Source organism: Trametes versicolor (genome assembly GCF_000271585.1).
Source record: "Trametes versicolor FP-101664 SS1 unplaced genomic scaffold TRAVEscaffold_2, whole genome shotgun sequence".
NCBI classification, from domain to species: Eukaryota; Fungi; Basidiomycota; class Agaricomycetes; order Polyporales; family Polyporaceae; genus Trametes; species Trametes versicolor.
In genome coordinates this window covers 482,866-502,220 of record NW_007360322.1, presented here as the reverse complement: position 1 = coordinate 502,220, position 19,355 = coordinate 482,866, and the positions used below count along the sequence as shown (strand labels likewise).

The window sequence follows — 19,355 nt, the reverse complement described above, 5'->3', positions numbered from 1 at the left end:
GGCATACCCGATACTCTTTATATAACTTTATAGACTTCGCCATGTTGCGCGAATCCAGTAGGAAGGTGTGAGTGCTTGTCACTCGTGATAGATGTGCCGAAGCTTTGGTCGCACTCCAAGCCATGCAACGACACTCCAGTAGCACATAATCCTTGAGGCACAAGCTTCTGTGCCGGCAGAGTTGATCGCGAACGAGTTCCATTGGGCCACAAAAAGGCAGCACCCACTGATCTACGTAAACATCCTCAAGGACACGTTGACTCTGTACCCTCGATACAGCTGGGTGCGCATCTTCCACGTTTAAACGCCCATCTCGGACAAGAACGGGGTATGCCGGACAGTAAATTAAACATGAAGGTGAGTTTCCTGGTTTCGTTCATGATGCCACAAGGTTGTTGCAGACGACATTTATGCGACTTTGTACTTAAGGTCGAACGCTTCTCTTAGATCACGCATTGCTTTAAGCCTCTTCCACACCCTTCATGGCTACAATGCCAGTCGCGGAAGATAGTCCAAGTGTACTGTCATCCAACTCTTCCGGCACGCTCGAGTTCCCCTCCCCATTCACATTTATCCTGAACAACCCTGTCCCGTTCGTCGAGCTACGCCTCCGCCGCTTCGCGCGCACCATCCGCGACAAGCCAAACTGGTGGGAAAAGGTGCACGACCCGAACATAGTTGCGCGATGGACGCGCGAGGTCATCGAGCACGACCTCACGATGGTCGAGCAGTTCTGGGGAGGCGAGCGACGGTATGACGAGGGCGCGGGCGAGAAACAGTGGCCGCGCGACCCGATCACGGACGCGCAGCTGGCTTATTTGTTTGACGAGCTCCGATACCTCGCATCCCAGCGCGACGAGGAGACCGGGATATCTGTGAGTGTTGCCGCGCTTGCACATAGGAAGTGTGGACGTCTAACTTCGAGAATCGTAGGAAACAACTCTTCCTATGGTGTACGAGTCCTTACAGCTCATTCCGCCCTCTCTCAAGGCCTCTCTCAAGGAACTAGCCGAGCGACTGGAAGACGTCCCGGAGGATAAAAAGGACTGGCATCCCGGGTCCGGCCAGCAAGTGCTGGACCTCGTTCACCCCTCGTTATTTTGCTTGCGCATCGGACACTCCCTGGTGCAGGGCCTTCACTCTGAGACGGGAGATCCACTACGACTGCTCACGCACGAAGAGTACCTGCACGATCGTCTCGACATCCAGCAGTGCCATCCGCGCGACGCTTGGTATCGCCGCACCGAGGAGCCCCGCCTGCCGTTCGAGTATGCTGTCTCCAGATCATACCAATGGCTCCCCACCGATTTCGCAGTGTCCGACTCGGGACATGTGACTTCCCAAGGCTACATCAACAATCTCAACCCCGAGCAGTACACGGCGGGGTACTGCACGGTCTCGTCCATCCTCAAGCGTCTCCTCCCTCTGTTCGAGCGCGTCATTGCGGACCAGCTTAACCCACCGCGCTCGCCGATCTTCCCCATCAACCCGCTAACGTGGTACAAGCATCCGGACTCTGTGTGGCTCAAGGAAGCACCCCCCGGGACCAGCGAGGTCGAAGATTGGCAAAGCCGCTACCGCTGGCCAGTGATCCCGGACGTCGTCCCTTTCGAGCCCCCGCAGACAGAGGGGCGCGCTGCGCTCAGCCTGCGTGGGCGCACTATCCAGGTCATCGTCAAGATGGCGAACATCGTGCTCACTCCGGAGAACCCAAGCTACCCGGGGGGTGCATGGCACGTCGAGGGTATGGCGAACGAGAAGATCGTCGCGACGGGGCTCTACTACTACGACAACGCCAACATCACGGAGTCCCAGCTCGCGTTCCGCGCGGCCGTCGGCGACGGGCTGAGCGACGGCGGGACGTTCCTCAACTACGAGCAGTGGGACCACCGCGGGTACCTCGCCGTGTACGGCCTCACGAATATGCGCGCGCTGAACCAGGAGCTCGGGCGTATCGTCGCCCGCGAGGACAAGTGCATTGCGTTCCCAAATATATACCAGCACCGCGTCGCGCCGTTCGAGCTTGCGGACCCCACGCGCGGGGGCCACCGGAAGATCCTCGCGTTGTTCCTCGTCGACCCGCTCACGCGGGTGCACTCCACGAGTGTGGTACCCCGGCAGCAGGCGCAGTGGTACAGGGACGCGGTGTACGGCGCAAAAATATCTGCGAGACTTCCTCCGGAGCTTGTTGAGCTTATTTTGGGATACGTGCTAGAGGGCATGGTGACGGAGGGGGAGGCTATGGTGGATCGCGAGGAGCTCATGAAGGAGCGGGCGCATTTCGTTATGACGCACAACCAGAACGTCTTCGAAGCCGAGTTCGCTATGTGCGAGCATTGAGCCCGAGCATTTTTGAACGAAAGCAGAGGAACCTCCGGAGTGCTTCACTAGCTTCAGGACACAAGGGAGTAGCCCCTTCTCGGAAGATGGAACGCGGCAACAACTCAACCTCATAAGCACAAATGAGTTGACGGCACGAATGCATCAGCCAGGGTGAGATATCTATATCGGCGTAGGATGGACTTCGTGGAGGGTAGATCAATACAAAGCAGATTTCGGAGCAACGCTTTCTGGTACGAGGGAAGCACATGATGAGTAAAATCCCGTTGGATTGCCACGACACGGGTAACTTACTGTACTACAAAGGCACATGGCAGGCCAATCGGCCGGCACAAGACCTAGGGATCCATCACTAGTCGAGTAATTGTTCGTCCCCTTCCGACCCTGAAGACGGCATGGGCCAGGCCCTCCCCTCGCCCCTTCTCCCCGGTAAGATCGATACGGCAGCGACACCCACGCGCGCCCCGGGGTGTGCGCAGACCTGGAAATCAGAAGCCTGTTGACCAGTTGGCAGGACGCCTCATGGTGCGCAGTGGGACGTCATGACGGCAAAGTGGTGGTGTTTATCCCTAATTGCGCACATGTGTTCCCGCGTGACGGGGACGCGGTCGGAGCCGCCGCCTATAAGGGAGTGGGCCGTGCGACCGACTCAATGCAGAGGGCTCGCGGGCTCAGCGGAACAGAATCGTGCCTGAGCGCGGCGAGCTTGCGCGAAGCAAGAGGGGTACGTGTGACACGTTTGTAAGTACGCGACGTGCAGTTGGCCATGAGACATGAGAGCTATGCGGTAGGAACGTACCGTACCGACGGGGGCAAACGGCGTCTTCGAGGTCTCGTGCCACCACAATCGATGAAGGATGCTCGGCGTTGCTGCGTCAAGGACGGTCCTGCCTACTAGAGGGTGCGACTTAACCGAGGCGAGAAGCAGTAGGTCGAGGGTACGGGTGGGTGGGTCGTACGCACCAGCCTGCTAGCTGGTGTAGGAGCGATACCGCGTCAATCCTTGCGGCCGCCACAACTCGAACGCGACACCGGTGCATAGTTGCAGGGGTTGTGCGCCGGTCGAGTTGTGGAGCGCATAGATCGCCGGGGTGCCCGCTCCTACAACAGACCAATGCAAGCCAGTGAGCACAAGTGGGAGGTGAAGGTGAGGAGTGCGCTGACCTCTTCAAGCCATGGTGCATGGTCTTATATACCTCCCGCGCCCTTCTCTTCGAGCGCCGCCACGAGCAATGTCGTTCGCACCGGCTGCATCCTGGAGGCCTGATCGGCCACCCCGCGCGACCGCGCGAGCACGCCTTCGCCAGCGCCAACCGCTATGACAAACTAGCTTCAGCTCCCGCAAGCTTGGACGAGGGCGCAGTGGGAAGACATACGGGCCGTGCTGGGTTTAGTGCCTGGCCTGGCGTGGGACGCGCCACAAGCTTCGCGGCACCCGGGGCCTAATCGCAGCCCTCTAGACGCCCGCAGCGAGGACGGGGGCGCACTCGGATTGGCGGAGAGCTCGGAATGACGTCGCTGCGCGTCGCAAGGCTGCCCGCGAAGTCCCCGAAACCCCCGTATGGGCTCGGGCGGAGTTGCGAGGATTGGCCGGGGCAGGGCTTCGGTGCGATGGGGCCTGGATGGGGTGTGTGCGACGCGCGTAGGCGGTGGGCATGGGGCGTCCGGGAGCGAGAGAATGCGACCCAGACGCGGCGAGGTGGGCCAGCATGTTGCGCGGTGAGCAGGACCGAGCAGGATCGGGCTGGGATGTGCGGTCAGCACGATGACGCTGCGAAGATCGCGAAGCCCAGAGGGGGCAAATTTGTGCCCGGGACCGTTCTGCCTGCGGGACTGATGGTGCTTCCGCGCATCAGGGGCGCTGATACGTTCCCTACCTGGAGACCGCGTATCGGTTTGCGGCGGTCGTCTGCTTGACTGGTGCTCATGCGGCACTCGGTGGCACTAACGAGCACCAAGCGGTCAATGAACCTTGCGAAGTGAGGCAACGGCATCTGCGGATAAGCTCAGTAACGAGATATCGCGTGTCGTCTGACAAACTCAACTTTCCCCGGCTCCCTGACATGGCCTCGTGATGTCCAGCCGGAAGACTTGGGAAAAGAACAAATGGCGCGTTGACCGTGGACGCGGCCCCGAGAAGCAGCTGTTGCGGTAAACTACGCGGGAGGTTGTTCAACACCGGGAGGTTTGCTCGGCCGCGAAGGAGCCTGGAAGATCTACGAGCCGCGTGCGAAGAACATGGCACGGCAACGGCAACAATAGGCTGCGGCGAAGAAGTGGAGGTAAGGCATGAAGCCGCAAAGGCCTGGCCGCGTCCACGACCTAATTCGCAGCAGACATGTTAGCGGATCTATCCGAATCATGCGTATCGACGCGCTATAGTGATAGCTCGCGTCCACATACCTTGAACCTCGGGGGCAAAAGCCTTGTGGTGTCGTAGCCTCCTGGTTGGCCGATTCTAACTGACGGGCAACGTGACCAATCCGGCCGGAGACATCGGTGCATCATACAAGAACGCGTCCATGGACGGGTCATGGGACTCCGTGTTTCCGTGCATAAATTAACGAGAGCGAATAGAACAACGCTGCAATGCCGCAATGGTTTGCAGCATGGTCTGCTAGCGATTGGACAGTCGGATGGGCGCTGTGGGAACCATGTGAATGGTGGCCAGAAAACACACACCGCACAGGGCCGTCAAAGAGCCTAAGTGAGCAGCGCACGAGTAGCGCGGGCCTTTCCATACAAGAGGCGTGTGTCCTGACCGGGATATGACGATGGTGGCTGCAAAGAAATCAGAAATGCATCCGAATGCACCCAGGACAGACAGGAGTTAGAGTGGCAGATGTGGAGAGAAGACGCTGAGATGAGGGGCTTACACGGTATTGCCCTGCAATAACTCCGAGGAGGGTCCACAGTGGCGACATCCCGCGACGAAACATCAACATCGGTGGGTGCCGGCTGAAACGTTGTGCCCGCAATCGCTGGCTAGGATGAGCTCGACACCGCAACGCGCTTCATGGACGTCTTTCGTCCGTGACCGCGGCGACGTCAAGACCAAGTAAGACGCGCACCGGACGTTCAACTTGGTTGGCGCTGGACGTCATGGCGGAGAAGCTGATTGTGTTGAAGAACAACCGGGGCCTCCACATCAAGCTGGAGTATAGACAGATACCAGCGGCGAGGCGTGTAACGTGTCTTCCGAGCGCCTCAAAATTTGGGTCGTCGAGTTGCAACCTGGGCGTGAGTGTTTGTAAAGATGGGCATGTCCGGGTTTGGACTGCCGCTGGTGGCGTGCTGCGGGGACTTGCCACGCGATACAAAGGATCCCATTTCGTACAGGCACAGAACGCATGTGCACCGAGGGTCCATGCGAGTCGTACCTGTGTGTTGGAGCAAAGCTATAGGCTACGAGCGAAGTTGCGACTCGGAGTAGTAGTAGGCGCGAGGCTTCGGTTGATAAAATTGAGCATGGTATTCAAGGATGTCGTTATGAACCAACTTACCGGACATGTCTTGGGAATTTACGGATGGTTGGGGGCGTTCGCGACTCGCATGCCGTGTCAGATGCGCGCGGAGGCAGTACACTCCTGTGAGCATAGAGATAGCGCACTGCCGACGGTCTCGAATGTGCAGAAGTTGCGGCCGCGGGGCGCGGCTGATAGCGTCAACTTGAACGGCTTAGCCACCTTCAGCGAATTTCGGCCGGGTCGCTAAGAGGAGTGTCAGATATTGAATTGTGGGGACAGGGTATTGTTGGGTATAGCTACCCGCGCCCAGCTGGTCATGCATATATCCACAAGGGGTTCACGGTGATGCCATAAGGAGAGCCGTGTTGAATTTAATCATTCGAAGCTCAGTATCGCTGAACTTTAAGGATTCTGGAGAAGCTTAGGTTGCTTTGTTACGATAGTCGCAGCACAATCGCGTCTTGGTACCATGTCATGAGTGTACATGTTTGTACTGAACAGCTGGTGGGCAGGATATCGATGAAGGAGTTAGCAGGTATGAAATTGGCGCCTCCGTGCGACAACAGCGTGGGCGCTTGCAGGCGACGTGCAAGCGCTACGTTACGGTCTGACCTCAGCAAATCTCTCTGTCTGACTCCTCGCTGCCCTCGTCCTCCTCACTCCTTCTCGTCCGTACCGACACCCGTCTCGCTCGACCACTAGTCAGCCACCATGTCCGGAGCAGCAACATCAGCAGGCGCGTCGAAGTTCCAGGCGTTCATGAACCACCCCGCAGGTGCGGCGAGCTGGCCCATCCGCACTTGATCTGCGTCTAACGTTCTCGGACTTTACCTACTCGTTCCTCGGATGCTGGTGTGCAGGCCCGAAGACAGTGTTCTTCTGGGCGCCGATGATGAAGTGGTGCTTGGTCGCGGCGGGCCTGAAGGACCTCTCGCGCCCGGCGGAGAAGCTGAGCGTGTCGCAAAACCTTGGTGCGTCGTTCTCCGTTATCCTGTTCGCGCTGTGAGACTGACCTGGGCTGCTCGATGTCTATCTTGCGCCGTTTGTCGAGAATAGCTCTTACCGCGACCGGCTTCATCTGGGTGCGCTACTCGCTCGTCATTACCCCGATCAACTACAGTCTGGCTGCCGTACGTTTCTCTTCCCCTCGGCGCGGGTCCATATTGCTGACGGCCCGCGCAGGTCAACTTCTTCGTTGGGTCGACAGGTCTCGGCCAGCTGAGCCGCATCTGGTAGTACGTCCCTTCCCGTTCTAAGTATACGCGACTCCCTCCGAGCGAATCATCCTACAGCTACCAGAAGACACAGAAGGATCCGGTCATGAACTACTTCGGCGGTGCGGCCGCCCCAGCGACTGCTCTGAAGACTGGGCCCACGACAAGCGCTGCTTGAAGCGTGCATACCTTTACCATACGACCCCGATATATTCTATCCCGCTAGTTCTATTGCTTGTCTCCATACACTCGCTACGTTATCGCGGGTGTCCGCCGGGGTGCCTTGCGAACGGGGCCTGGTTATTACGCATGCCAAGGCGGCGCATCTTGGGTCCCGAAGAACTCATCGGCGCCCTGCTCAAGACTCGTGCTGCCATTAGAGACTGTTCAGTGCCATCTTCGAGCCCCTCGTACGTCTTACGAGGTGGTGCGAACCGTCTCCAACGCGCGCGCTCGTATAACGTCCATGAAGCCGTCGCACCATACGCCAACTTTGTGTACGGCATGTGCGCTCCGTCCACTACCGCTACCTCCCCGTGGCCGCGCTATCGACGCTTGAGTTCGCCCGGGCTTACGGAGACCTCATCTTGTCTTCCCCGTCGAATGTCTCGAACCGTGCTCATTACCGCTGATTGGCTCGGCCGGACCACCCCCAACCACTTAGCTCACTGCACTCCGCACTGTCTCCGCACATCTCGCAAGCAAGCATCTGCAGCAGCTTCTGTGTCGGCGGCGCGTGCACGCTCGCGGTGGCCAAGCAGTTTCCGAGCGTACAACCGGCGGCTGGCGCGGGCGGCTATCGGCTCTGCTCCTTGAATATAGACGCCCATGTAAGCGGAAGCAGGTTCTTAAGAACGGGTGCGGCTTTTCTGCCACTATCGCTCTTCCGTCCTTCCACCATCTCCCCCGCGCCTCAGGAACATAGATCCCGGTTTATTGCCGGCTAGAACGCACTTTCGAGCCATCAAGATGAATATAGAGTTGCTGCAAGTCCGTGTTATATTCTGTGTCATTTTACAGCTGACAAACTCGCCCGTCAGGTCACGGATACGGGGTTGGCGTATATCGTCATAGGCGGGTTCGTCGTCGCGGTAGGTCGGCCATTTCACGCGATGGCAGAGAAAGCTTTGGGATACGAGAAACATACGTCGACCATGTCTTCTATGCAGTACTAGGGAGGCCAGCTCGCGAGTGGCACAGCTGTCTTGCGTGTTCACAAAGACGGCTGCGGTCGCGCTGACTAAAATTTCTTGGTTGGTCTATTGCACGCACCAACGGGCATTCGCACTCGCTGAGATATCTTACTTGCAAACTCGCGCTTTTTTTAGAGCTGTAAGAGCTAGAACTACTGCCGCTTCCGTATATGTTCGCTTAATCAGTCGTGCATGTTCCCTTATGCTGATGTGTCTCCCGCCTACAGTTCAGCATGGTATCATTGCTAGTCAAAGAAAAGGTACGCGGCTAGGTTCGCCCGTAGACATACTGTTGACACTCATGGGCGTACAGTTGTATATCAACGAGGTCGTCCTCGGCACCGCATGCGGCGTCATCTTCGGCCCATACTGCGCCAATGTGTTCGACCCCCGCTCCTGGGGCGCGGACAGCAACGTCATCACGCTTGAAGTCATGCGCATCACCCTCGCCGCCGGACTCTTCGCTATCGGCGTTGAGCTGCCGCAGTCGTACTTGGCGGATAACGCCAGGAGCCTCATGGTCATGGTCGTGCCCACTATGGCGTTCGGTTGGTGTATCGTAGCGGGTATGTGGAATTTCTATGCGTCTATCTAGGTATAGATCCTCACCACGCATGCAGCGGTCATTTTCGTGATATTTCCCCCGCTGAACTTCATCTCGTCCCTTGTCATCGCGGCCTGTCTCACACCTACGGACCCTATCATTTCCGCGGCCATTGTCGGTACGCGCACCACACAGATCCTACGTCGTACTCCGTGCTAAACCTACGTACAGGCGGAAGATTCGCAACGAAACACGTCCCGTTGAATCTCAGGCGCATTCTTTCTGCCGAGTCCGCTGCAAACGATGGTCTCGCGTACCCATTCCTGAGCTTGTCCGTCTATCTTACCACGGAATCCTCCCGTCGGGTAGCAATTGGCAACTGGTTCCTCGTTGGCTGGCTTTGTAAGCTCTTGTCCAACCTCCTACCCTCGAACGCTCATGCTCACGCTTGCTGTAGACCAAGTCATCTTGGGCACTGTCATTGGCGCGGTACTCGGTACGTCTACACATATCGCGAGACTTTCTATCCGGGCTTACAATCACCACAGGCGTCGCGTTCTCGCACTTGATGAAGTTCTCACACCGCAAAGGGTACATCGACCGACAGTCCTACGTCGCACAGTACTTGGCGCTCGCGCTGTTCACAGTCGGCATCACCCGGACGTTGGGCAGCGACGATCTCCTCGCCGCCTTCGCAGCGGGTACGTGCCATGACTGTTGATCCCCTACACGCTTCAAACTTACCGTTGATGGGCAGGCTCCGCGATAAGTTGGGACGGCTACTTCAACACGCAAACGGAGGACGAGGTGTTCTCGTCGGTGATCGACCTCCTGCTCAACTGCGGGTGCTTTGTGTACATCGGCGCGTGGATGCCGTTCAGTCTGTTCAATGCGCCCGAGCTCGGTATCACGCCGTGGCGCCTCGTCACTCTATTTCTCGCTGTCCTGGTACTGCGGCGCATCCCGCCTCTTTTGCTCCTGTACAAGTGGGTGCCGGAGATCAGGACATGGAGAGAAGCCATGTTCTCGGGACACTTCGGTGAGCGGATCGATTCTAGCCGCGGCGTATAACGAAGCTAATGCTATAAACAGGCCCAGTAAGCGAGTAGTCGCATCTATCATGCCCTTCATACTCACTCGACTGACATCCTAGATGGGTGTCGGGGCTATCTTCGTCTCGACGCTGGCTGTGACGGAGCTCCCGACACCGCACTCCCCGCCCGAAAACCAGGCCGAGCTGCTCGCCGCGACGCTGCAGACGATTGTCGCCTTCGTCGTACTGGGGTCCATCATCATCCGTACGTCCTCACACCACGTCGCGCTGCGTTCGAACCTGACCTTTCGTCTGCAGACGGCCTGTCGATTCCCTTCTTCTCGTTCGGACGGAACGTCCGCGCGCGCACGCTCTCGCTCACGCACACCTGGACACTGCGCACCGGCAGCGTAGGCCCTGCAGTGCCTGACTGGACCCTGTGGGCGCGTCGCACGCATGAGGGCACCCTCACGCGCCCGGGCACCCCGCTCAACGTCGGCGGAACTGACGATGTCGAGCGCGGCCTAGACACGAAGGACCTCCTTGCCAGCGTGGCGGAGCCGCAGGCCGCGCTGCTACCGGCGGAGGACGAGGGTTTGGAGATCGTGAATATGCATGTTGAAGATGTGAATGTTGACCACGTCCCGGAACTGGGCGCGGCAGCGGCAATGATCAGCGGCAGCGGCGCGGCGGCAGGCCCCGCGCGCGCCATCGACATAGAAGTCGCGCTCGCACCCGCCCAAGAGGCAATCCCCGTCCTCGAGCAGGCCATGGTATGTCCGCACGCACCACCCAAAAGCATATACGGCGTTGTGCTAACTAGCCGTTCGCGCGCGCCGCAGGCACCGGCGGAAGCTGGCAACACCCACGTCAACGTGAAACACGCCGCCGCTGGCAACGACGCGCGAGCAGTGAAGCTGGCGCTGCCCTCCCTGGGCGCCTTCCCCCACGCTGGCCAGGCCGGCGCGGGCTCAGACGCGTGCGTGCAGTCCCCTGCTACGCCGTCACCGTCGCCGTCGCCCACGCAGCGTTCTGTTCGCTTCCCCGTCCCTCCGCGGCTCGCCAGCCACGAGGCCGCCGACCGCAATCGCGCGCCGTCGGCGGGCTTTCCCAGCCTAGCCAAGGAGGTCCACTTCTCGGACGAGCAGGGCGCCGCCGCTACCGTGGATGTCGGAGCGGTCGAAGGCGTAGCGGGGGTGAGCGAGGGCGTACCTGGCAGCGGCGGCGGCGGAGACGTGCTGCAGGGACGGGATGCGCACTTCCCCGCATCCCAATAACATAGGCTCGTGGCTCACTCAGAGCCACGGTGTGGGGAGGGCGCGGGGCACGGGGTAACGCAAACGACCGCGTCTGGGAGGGCGGCAATGGCGGGGAAGCAACGATGCTACGTGACGTGGATAGATAGACCGCGTGCAATACAACTACCAACCTTGGACTTCTCGGGAGAGCGGGGTTTTGTCTTGTTACGCGAGATCGGAAACGACTTCGTTGAATCTTCCGATTGGGAGGGTTGCAGCGTCGAGTGAAGTTGGGCGGAAGACCGAGGACAGCGAAGCTCGCGCACGCGCGGAAACGAGCAGCGTTGCTGTAGTGCCCAGAAGCGGACTCGCTGGCGGTCGACATCACGAAGGTATCGTGTGAGTACGTGGTACAAACAAATATACCTGAGCATCATTATATCGCAAGTATCGTAAAGCGCGTTAGTATACATGATGAAGCCATGAAAGACGAACTAGGTACTAGGAAGTATTACTAGGGTAGGGGGCGAACACGAGAGCAAGCGGTCATAGTCTACAGTATGGAACGAGACAACTCGGGAGCACTAGTATGCTACAGTGTGTTAGGGACGGATGCGCAGGGAAGAGGAATATGATACGACGAGGCCAAAATCCAAGCGCGAATCACAAGTGTGAACGCACCATCTCGGGCTGGGCTTGCACCACAGGCGCGCCCTGCGCCGGCTCCAGTGCGTCCACGTGTGCGGTCCCCTCGTAGGTCGTGAGGCCCTCAACAAACGCACCCCACCGCTCGTCGCTCACGATCGGCGCGCTCACGTACGCGAAGACGTCCATCTCCGCGACAAGCTCGCCCAGCATCGGCAGCACCGCGTCCATCGCACGCGCCTCCATGTCCCGCTGCGCCGTGCGCCCGACCCCCGCGCACTCTGCGTACCACGCCGCGTCGAACTGCATCGCGTTTGCGACGAAGAGGTCGACGAGTGCGGGGCGCACGCCCTGCGTGACCGCGGCGTCGTACGCCATGCGGTGCCCGATCGCCTCCATCATGGGCTGGCAGCGCGGGAGCACGCGCCGGCTCACCTCCTCGTCACGGTGGTGCGGTGGTTCGGCCGCGACCGCGCGCAGCTCAGCGAAGAGGGCTGCTTCGTGTCGCGCGAGGAGGGAGTCTGGGTTTGTGGAAGGGGGCAAGGTGTAGCGTCCGAGAAGCAGTTCGTTGATGAGGCCTGCGGATATGTCAGAGAACGCTCGCTGCTGGTAAATTTTACGACGTACGGATAGAGAGCACGAGGATGTCGCCCTCGGCGATCGCGAGTCCACGTATTTCGCTCTGAAACAATATGTTGTCAATGCTATATCTGCGGCGCAAACACCCAGCTACGTACGTGTACACGGGTCATCTGGTTGTGCGCGAACAGGCCCTGCGCTCCGCACCGCTCGGACACGTGCACGGAGCCTTGTTGTGAAAGTTGCACCATGACCGACTTGAAGACGGCGGCAATGCCATGCCGCACGCGAGCATCGAGGGTCTTGTCGCAGAACTGTGCGATGGACCACCGTTGTAGCGCCTGCGTCACGTACGCGCTGGCGGTCACCGCGAGGATAGGCCCGTGCTGAGTGCGGAACGTCAAGATGGGAACTTGCTGTGTCGGGCTACCGATCTTCCGACGGAGGGAGTACATCGCTCCGATGGTCGCGCAGGCCTGCATGGAGGACAACGGGACGCAACCGATGGCAATAGTCCCAATCGAGACGCGGTGAATGATGTCCAGGAGATTCGTGTGGTTGTCATGGGGGCGGGAGAGTGAGCCAAGGAGCGCGCTCCGGGGAAGCCGGACGTTGTGGAACGTGGTCAAGGAGTGCATGACCGGGTTTGGACCTTCGCGAAAGGGAAGCAACCTTGAAAGAACGCGTCAGAGTCAACGTGCAAGGGGCCGAATAGGTTATCCCCTGCGTACCTGGATTGGATGCCTGTGCACATCTGTCTTCCATCGTTGAGTGGGACGACGAACGGGCGGTGTCCACAGAATTCGCCGTTGACAATGAGCCTCGCAAACACGACCGCTATGCACGGCAACCCAGCTGGCGCAGTGGGAGGCATTGCTCTATGGTGGAGAATTAGTCAAAGCGAGCAGATAGGTCAATAGCATGACAACTCACTTGGCAGAGCTGGGCGTCGGAGAGTTGAGAAGGAACTCCCCCGAAGGCAGTAGAGTAGCTGTTGTCTCCATGTTGCTGATGTCGAGGCCGTGGCCCAGCTCCGTCAGCATGAACTGTCCACTGAGAATGCCATCAGAAAGCGCCACGAGGGTATTGGCGAAAGTGACTTACTGCTTACGGTACCGAAGAAGGTCTTCGACAAGGGGAACCAACTCCGGACGCCGCACGGCATAACGGGCAAGTGTACCTGCGCATAGGTTGTATTGTATCGTAAGAAGAGTCATCGCAGCCCCATCCAATAGCACCATCGGGTCGCCATGGAGTTGCCAAAACTTTGGGGTAAGCGAGAGTAAATCGTTCATCGTCATGTCTAAGCAGACAGTGTTAGATGAAACATGCGGTGATAGGAAGGGAGCGACGCACTGTATGAAAGACCGATCGCCTTTGCCTTCCTATACGAGAGTATGGCACGGTCTTTATGGTCCATGGAGTGGGTCGGGGTCAAGAAGAGGGGGGAGTGAGGGAGGTGGGATGTACGGCGAGGGTGACCTTGGGAAGACATGGCCTGGATTATCCTAGACCGGTGAGGAGAGGAGGGGTGCGAAACAGAGGAGGGGGGGTGACAGAGCAAAAGAGTCGAGTAGGACTGCGTACTTATGGATTCGAGAATAGGTACCGATGCGATTTGTGAGGGGTACATGACGGAAACGGGCGGCGTGCTGCCGCACCATGGACCACCTTGCAGGCTTCCTTCCGCGTTCTCGACTCAACGATGATGCCGGATTCTCAGAGCGAGAACCAGCATCGGATCGTAGATGCGGCTGAGTGCCAATGCTCGTCGATCTCGATAACCCCCGAATGTCCGCCAACTCGGATGCGGTCGAAAGGCGGCTTTTGTTTCGAGGTGACAGTTAGTTGGCACGGCATGGCGCTATTCGACGCCGTCAAGCCGTACATCGGGGCCTCTGACGGGCGTCGCGCCGCCTTCGCACATATCATCAGATACGCACCCTAGTACGCGCTATTTGGACAGCGCTAGCGCACTTGGACCCTTTTCGTGGGCACTGGGACGCGCTAGTGCACCGTGCACCCATGTGGTCGATGGGGATGCGTCGACGCGCCGCTGAACACAAGCTGACTCACTACTCGGAAAGCCAGAGCGAGGATAGTCCGCAAGTCTTACTATAAGCAATGAGAGCCAAATCGGAAGATAGATGTGTATATGCTCACCACACATACACTGACTCTCCCGTGCCATTTCAATACGGTATTATTCTACACGATTAAAAGTCTCTTGTCATACCCAGCTCTGCAAGCTCGAGCTCAAATGTTGCCGCCACTCGCGCACCGAGCATGGCGGCCTCGACGACAGGTATGAAAAGGGAAGGACAGCGACGACGAGAGCCGCGTCGAGGAGGATGGTCGTGGTCGCGGTCAACGATCACATCGGCGTCTATCGAGGAAGGACATTTCAGCCTGTGACGTAACCCTCAATCAAATAAGGTAAGTCTCCTGCCTAATCCAGAAAACCTACCAATCGGCGAGAAAAGTATGAGCACCGTTAGGCCTTGATCATCGCCAACCTCCAGCCACAAAACTCTACACTCTGGATATAACGGAGAACGGACAGCCCTCGGACTTGAAGATAGAGAAGGTCGCATGGAGACGTGGTGGTGAGTGCGTTGGGTGCGGGTGCTAACAGGCACGGCGTGACGTTGTCCGCTCAGCGCTGAGCAACGGGCTCAGATCGACCACGACTTCAAGTTTGCGAGTCCTCGGGCTCGGCGTGAACTCGTCGAACTCAAATTCTGTCATAACCCCGAGGCAGACAAGATACGAACAGCGGGCCCGAGATCGCAGTGCCGCGCATCTCGCTCTACAAGCACGAGATGAGGATCGGCCTCGGGAAAAACTACAACGAGGAGACCAAGGTGCAGGCAACTGATTGCTCACCCACGTGTGCAGGACATAGATAGCTGCTGAGTGCGTTTCACCTTAATGACGCCCCTGAGTTGCACCAAAGAGCCTCGAGGCTAGCGATCGCTGCCACAGCGCCTCTAGCCGGTATACATTTTCCGCAGCAGAAAGCACGCATAGTGAGCCTGCTTTGGAACGTCAGAAGACAAGTTGTCTTCGTGGTTGCCATATATTCGTAGTACACGAAGCGAGCACTGACAACATGCTGATGGTCGTGCCAGGGATGTCCCATGCAGTGCCAACAGCCAAGCCTGAGCGCGACCGCGCCGATCGTCAACCCATGCGCTGCAAATGGACAATGCCCACAAGATCCGCACTCTGGAAGAACCTCTCGAGCGGTCGGTACACCGGGCGGGCACGCCTGAAAGCCTGATGCGGAAGTTGCGGGGCCTCGTGGGGAACGCATGCATGATCGAGACCGTGTCGCCGCGGTATCGAGCAGCGGGCTGGTGCTGACAGAAAACGTTGGGGATCTGAGTGCACCCAGCCGAGCAGGGCTGAACATGGCCCGAAGGACGCACCTGAATGACATATTGGTATGTACGCGTTTATCTCGCTTCGTGAGCGGAGACGATGTGTGGCCGGCCTCGGCGGGTTTGCCCCACGGAGAGAACGTGTATCTCGAGACTGTCGGAGAGGCCATCCGGGACCGAGGGCCGCCCGCGCCGGGTGCCAAACGATAATGGATATGTTCGGGACCTGCAATGTACTCGCGGTCGGAGTCGACGAACCGAGAGGAGAGGAAACGAGCGGAGCTACGAATGTCTCCGACGAGGTATCACTGTCGTCCGGATCATTCGGGGGTGTGCAATACCTCGTTCAACTACCACTGGCACGAAATTCGAATCACCGCCCTGGTACATAGATGAGTAATCGGCCTGTGACCCACAATGTGAGAACGATGAGGGAACAGTAGCCATTGATGCTTGTGTGGGCGGTCGTTTCACGTTCTTGGATAAACTGTCTTCGCGCGCCCGAAGTCAAAGGAACTCGCACGCTATTGCAAGTTCGGCGATGGGGCGGCGTTGCGCCCTCCTTCGACATTGAAATGCATTGCATGGTTGGTCTTATCCATCTGACAGATCGTGGTAGACGGGAGGAGAGAAGCTTGGAAGGAACAAGTACGTACTGCGGAAGGGTGAACTCCCACAACGCGCGCGCAGGACGTCGAACTTCTTCGGGAACCCGTAGGACAAAGTCGAACCTAAATGGGGCCAACGTGACACACCACGCATGCAAGTGTACACGGCGACGTCTTGAAGTTTACCATGATCATCAGTTCACGCGCGGGATGTCGCCATGATGACGGAGAGCATGGGCGGCGACGCACCGCGAAGACATCCAAGCTTCCAGGCCTCGCGCCCGACATAGCGTGTGGTCCCCGAGCCGGCGAAATATCCTTCCTGTGATATATCCAGCTTCGCACCCCATGTCATGAGGTGCCATGGTGAAAATGTGGGTCCAGCCTGAGCGCATCAGGCCAAGCGAGGCCCAACAGTGGCAGAACGTGCATTAATCAAGTGTGTCCACTGCATGCATGCTAGCCAGACACGGTTGGGATGAGGGGGACTCCGACGACGGCCGGATCGCATCTCCGTATGTGAACGACCCCGGGAGCATTACCAGCAGTGGTAGCTGTATTCCGTTGATTGATGGGCATCACCCGGGGCAGCTAGAGAAGAGATGGTCAGTGTTACTTCCAAAGATTTGTACCACATGTAACACTGGAGGTCCAGAGTTCTTCCGTTGGCGTTTGAATTTCGGGGAGGGAGTAAGGTGTACTGACACGATGCACCGTTGTCGTAGTATGATGGTAAGATGCTAGGCGCCTAGAGCTTAGCTTTTAGTTGGTGTAGTGAGTGTATCGCATGTATTGACGCGAGGTAGTAAACAACAAGAAAATACGGGGAGACCATAGTAGAGATGTTGTACAACAGGCTAATGTACACCGTGACAAGGAGCGAACGGATTACAACACGTAGCTCAACACGACAGGGATGAGCTCGACGTACTGAGAGCGTAAAGCAAGCGAGGGAGCGGCAGATTCAGCAGAGCGTCAACAGCAGGGGTCGGTAGGGGAAGATCTAGGTCGTCGGTGCACGTCCACGCGGGCAGAAATCACAGATGGGACCTCACCATCTCAGGATCGGCCAGCGCGCCGCCGCGCGTATCGAACAGCTCGACGTGCGCGTCGCCCGCGAACGTCGTCAGCCCGCCGACGAACGCGTCCCAGCGCTCGTCCGTGACGATGGGCGCGGTCACGTACGGGAACACGTCCATCTCCTTCACGAGCTCGCCCAGCATCGGCAGCACCTCGTCGTGCGCCCGGATCTCCGCGGCCTGCTGCGCGGCGCGGCCGAGCGCTGCGTGCTCCGCGTACCAGGCCGCATCGAGCTTGACGACGTTCGCCACGTAGAGATCCACGAGCGGGCCTCGCACCCCCTGCGCGACCGCAGCGTCGTAGGCCATCCGGTGCCCGATGGCCTCCATCATGGGCTGGCAGTGCGGCAGGATAAGCCTGTTCACGTCGTCGCTCCGGTGATGCGAGACGCCCTTGATGATGCCCTGCAGTTCGGCGAAGAGGCCGGCCTCATGCCGCGCGAGCAGGGAGTGAGGGTTCTCGGGCGGGGGCATGGCGTAGCGCCCAAGGAGGAGCTCGTTCACCAACCCTGAGCGCGAAGACGTGTCAGCAGACGGCTATGGTCGGGCAGGGACGAGAACATACGGATAGCGAGCCCCAGCACATCGCCCTCAGCGATAGCGATGCCGCGCATTTCGCTCTAGAATACCAACACCACTATCAGCTTATGCTCCGCAGCGAGGTAGCAATCCGACTTACGTGCAAGGAGGTCATCTGGTTATGTGCAAACAGACCCTGCGCGCCACAACGCTCCGAAACGCCCATGGCACCCTGCTGCGAGTGTTGCGCCATAACGGCCTTGAATATCGCCGCGATGCCGTGTCGCACACGCCCGTCGATGCGGGTGTTGCAGAAATTCTTGATGCACCAGCGCTGCATCGCTTGCAGAACGAAGGCGTTGGACGCGGCAGCGAGGATGGGCGCCTGTTGCGTGCGGAAGGTGAGGAGAGGGATCTTCTTCGAGGGGGGGCCGATCTGGCGGCGGAGGGAGTACATCGTTCCAATGGTTGCGTAGCACTGCATGAACGGCAGAGCGAGGCAGCCAAGGGCGATCGTGCCAATGGTGATTCGCTCGATGATGTTCATGAGGTTCGCGTGGAAGTTAGCGGGCTTCTCAAGAGATCCGAGCAGGGAGCCTCTTGGCAGGCGGACGTTGCGGAAGGTAGTGATGGAATGGGTAACTGGATGAGGACCTCCGCGGAAGGGTAGTAGCCTGGAGGCAACACGTCAAGATCATACTGCAGGATTTTCTTTCGAAGGGACGTACTTTGATTGCACACCAGCGCACATTGTCTTCCCATCGTTGAGGGCAACGACGAATGGCCGGTGGCCGCGGTCTTCGCCATTCACGATGAGCTTCGCGAATACGACAGCGATGGCCGGCGTGCCTGCTGGTACAGTTGGGGGCATGAACCTATGACCAGGGAGGATTAGTATGACGAAGCAGGTATTAGTAGTACAACTTACTTCGCGGCAGCGGGTGTTGGCGAATTCAGCGAGAATTCGCCAGACGGAAGGAGTGTAGCGGTGGTCTCGATGTTGCCGATGTCGAGACCGTGCCCGAGCTCAGTCATCAAGAATTGACCGCTGCAGACGGTGCAGTTGAGCGACAAAACATGTCAGAGGAAACAGGAAGTCACGCACTGTTTACGATATCCCAAGAGGTCCTCGACGAGAGGCACCAGCTCAGGCCGGCGTCTAGCGTAGCGAGCAATGGTTCCTGCGCAGAGGTTGTACTGGATGGTAAGCAATGTGATGGCGGCACCATCCAGTAGCACGATGGGGTCGTTGTGCATCTGCCAAAACTTCGGGGTCAGGGAGACTATGTCGTCCATGGTCATGTCTAGAGGGCAACATTAATCAAGATGCGGCCACGTTGCAGCGTGTTGACCTACCGTAGGAGAGACCGGTTGCCCTTGCCTTCTCGTAGGAGAGAAAGGCACGCTCCTTGTGGTCCATGCTATGGACCGGAGTGGAGAAGAGGCGCGAGTGGGGAAGCGCGAGCGTGCGGCGGGGGTAGCCCTCGGACGACATGGCGCGGTATGTACGGGG

At 58.6% G+C, this 19,355-nt stretch overlaps 5 protein-coding genes across 5 annotated transcripts; 3 read left to right on the top strand and 2 right to left on the bottom strand.

Moving 5' to 3' along the window:
* Positions 1–491: 491 nt before the first annotated feature.
* TRAVEDRAFT_115077 (uncharacterized protein) lies at positions 492–2,340 on the top strand (the record flags this gene model as incomplete). Its single annotated transcript, XM_008035888.1, has 2 exons — positions 492–875; positions 934–2,340. 2 exons carry the CDS (start codon positions 492–494, stop codon positions 2,338–2,340), a joined length of 1,791 nt encoding a protein of 596 aa, XP_008034079.1.
* A 4,178-nt stretch (positions 2,341–6,518) lies between these two features.
* On the top strand, positions 6,519–7,043 carry TRAVEDRAFT_114359 (UPF0041-domain-containing protein; the record flags this gene model as incomplete). The annotated part of the gene is made up of 4 exons (XM_008035887.1): positions 6,519–6,582; positions 6,668–6,778; positions 6,864–6,937; positions 6,990–7,043. 4 exons carry the CDS (start codon positions 6,519–6,521, stop codon positions 7,041–7,043), a joined length of 303 nt encoding a protein of 100 aa, XP_008034078.1.
* A 1,404-nt stretch (positions 7,044–8,447) lies between these two features.
* Positions 8,448–11,068, top strand: TRAVEDRAFT_68932 (uncharacterized protein; the record flags this gene model as incomplete). Its single annotated transcript, XM_008035886.1, has 10 exons — positions 8,448–8,474; positions 8,528–8,780; positions 8,835–8,936; positions 8,990–9,160; positions 9,216–9,254; positions 9,307–9,459; positions 9,516–9,823; positions 9,912–10,056; positions 10,110–10,564; positions 10,634–11,068. The coding sequence occupies 10 exons, from the start codon at positions 8,448–8,450 to the stop codon at positions 11,066–11,068; spliced, it is 2,088 nt and encodes a 695-aa protein (XP_008034077.1).
* Positions 11,069–11,533: 465 nt separating this feature from the next.
* TRAVEDRAFT_68931 (acyl-CoA dehydrogenase NM domain-like protein) lies at positions 11,534–13,673 on the bottom strand (the record flags this gene model as incomplete). Its single annotated transcript, XM_008035885.1, has 7 exons — positions 11,534–12,252; positions 12,302–12,356; positions 12,412–12,925; positions 12,985–13,131; positions 13,187–13,306; positions 13,358–13,556; positions 13,610–13,673. 7 exons carry the CDS (start codon positions 13,671–13,673, stop codon positions 11,693–11,695), a joined length of 1,659 nt encoding a protein of 552 aa, XP_008034076.1. The 3' UTR covers positions 11,534–11,692.
* Positions 13,674–17,022: 3,349 nt separating this feature from the next.
* On the bottom strand, positions 17,023–19,337 carry TRAVEDRAFT_55970 (acyl-CoA dehydrogenase NM domain-like protein; the record flags this gene model as incomplete). The annotated part of the gene is made up of 7 exons (XM_008035765.1): positions 17,023–17,832; positions 17,889–17,943; positions 18,003–18,516; positions 18,571–18,717; positions 18,771–18,890; positions 18,948–19,146; positions 19,199–19,337. 7 exons carry the CDS (start codon positions 19,335–19,337, stop codon positions 17,282–17,284), a joined length of 1,725 nt encoding a protein of 574 aa, XP_008033956.1. The 3' UTR covers positions 17,023–17,281.
* Between the last annotated feature and the right edge of the window lie 18 nt (positions 19,338–19,355).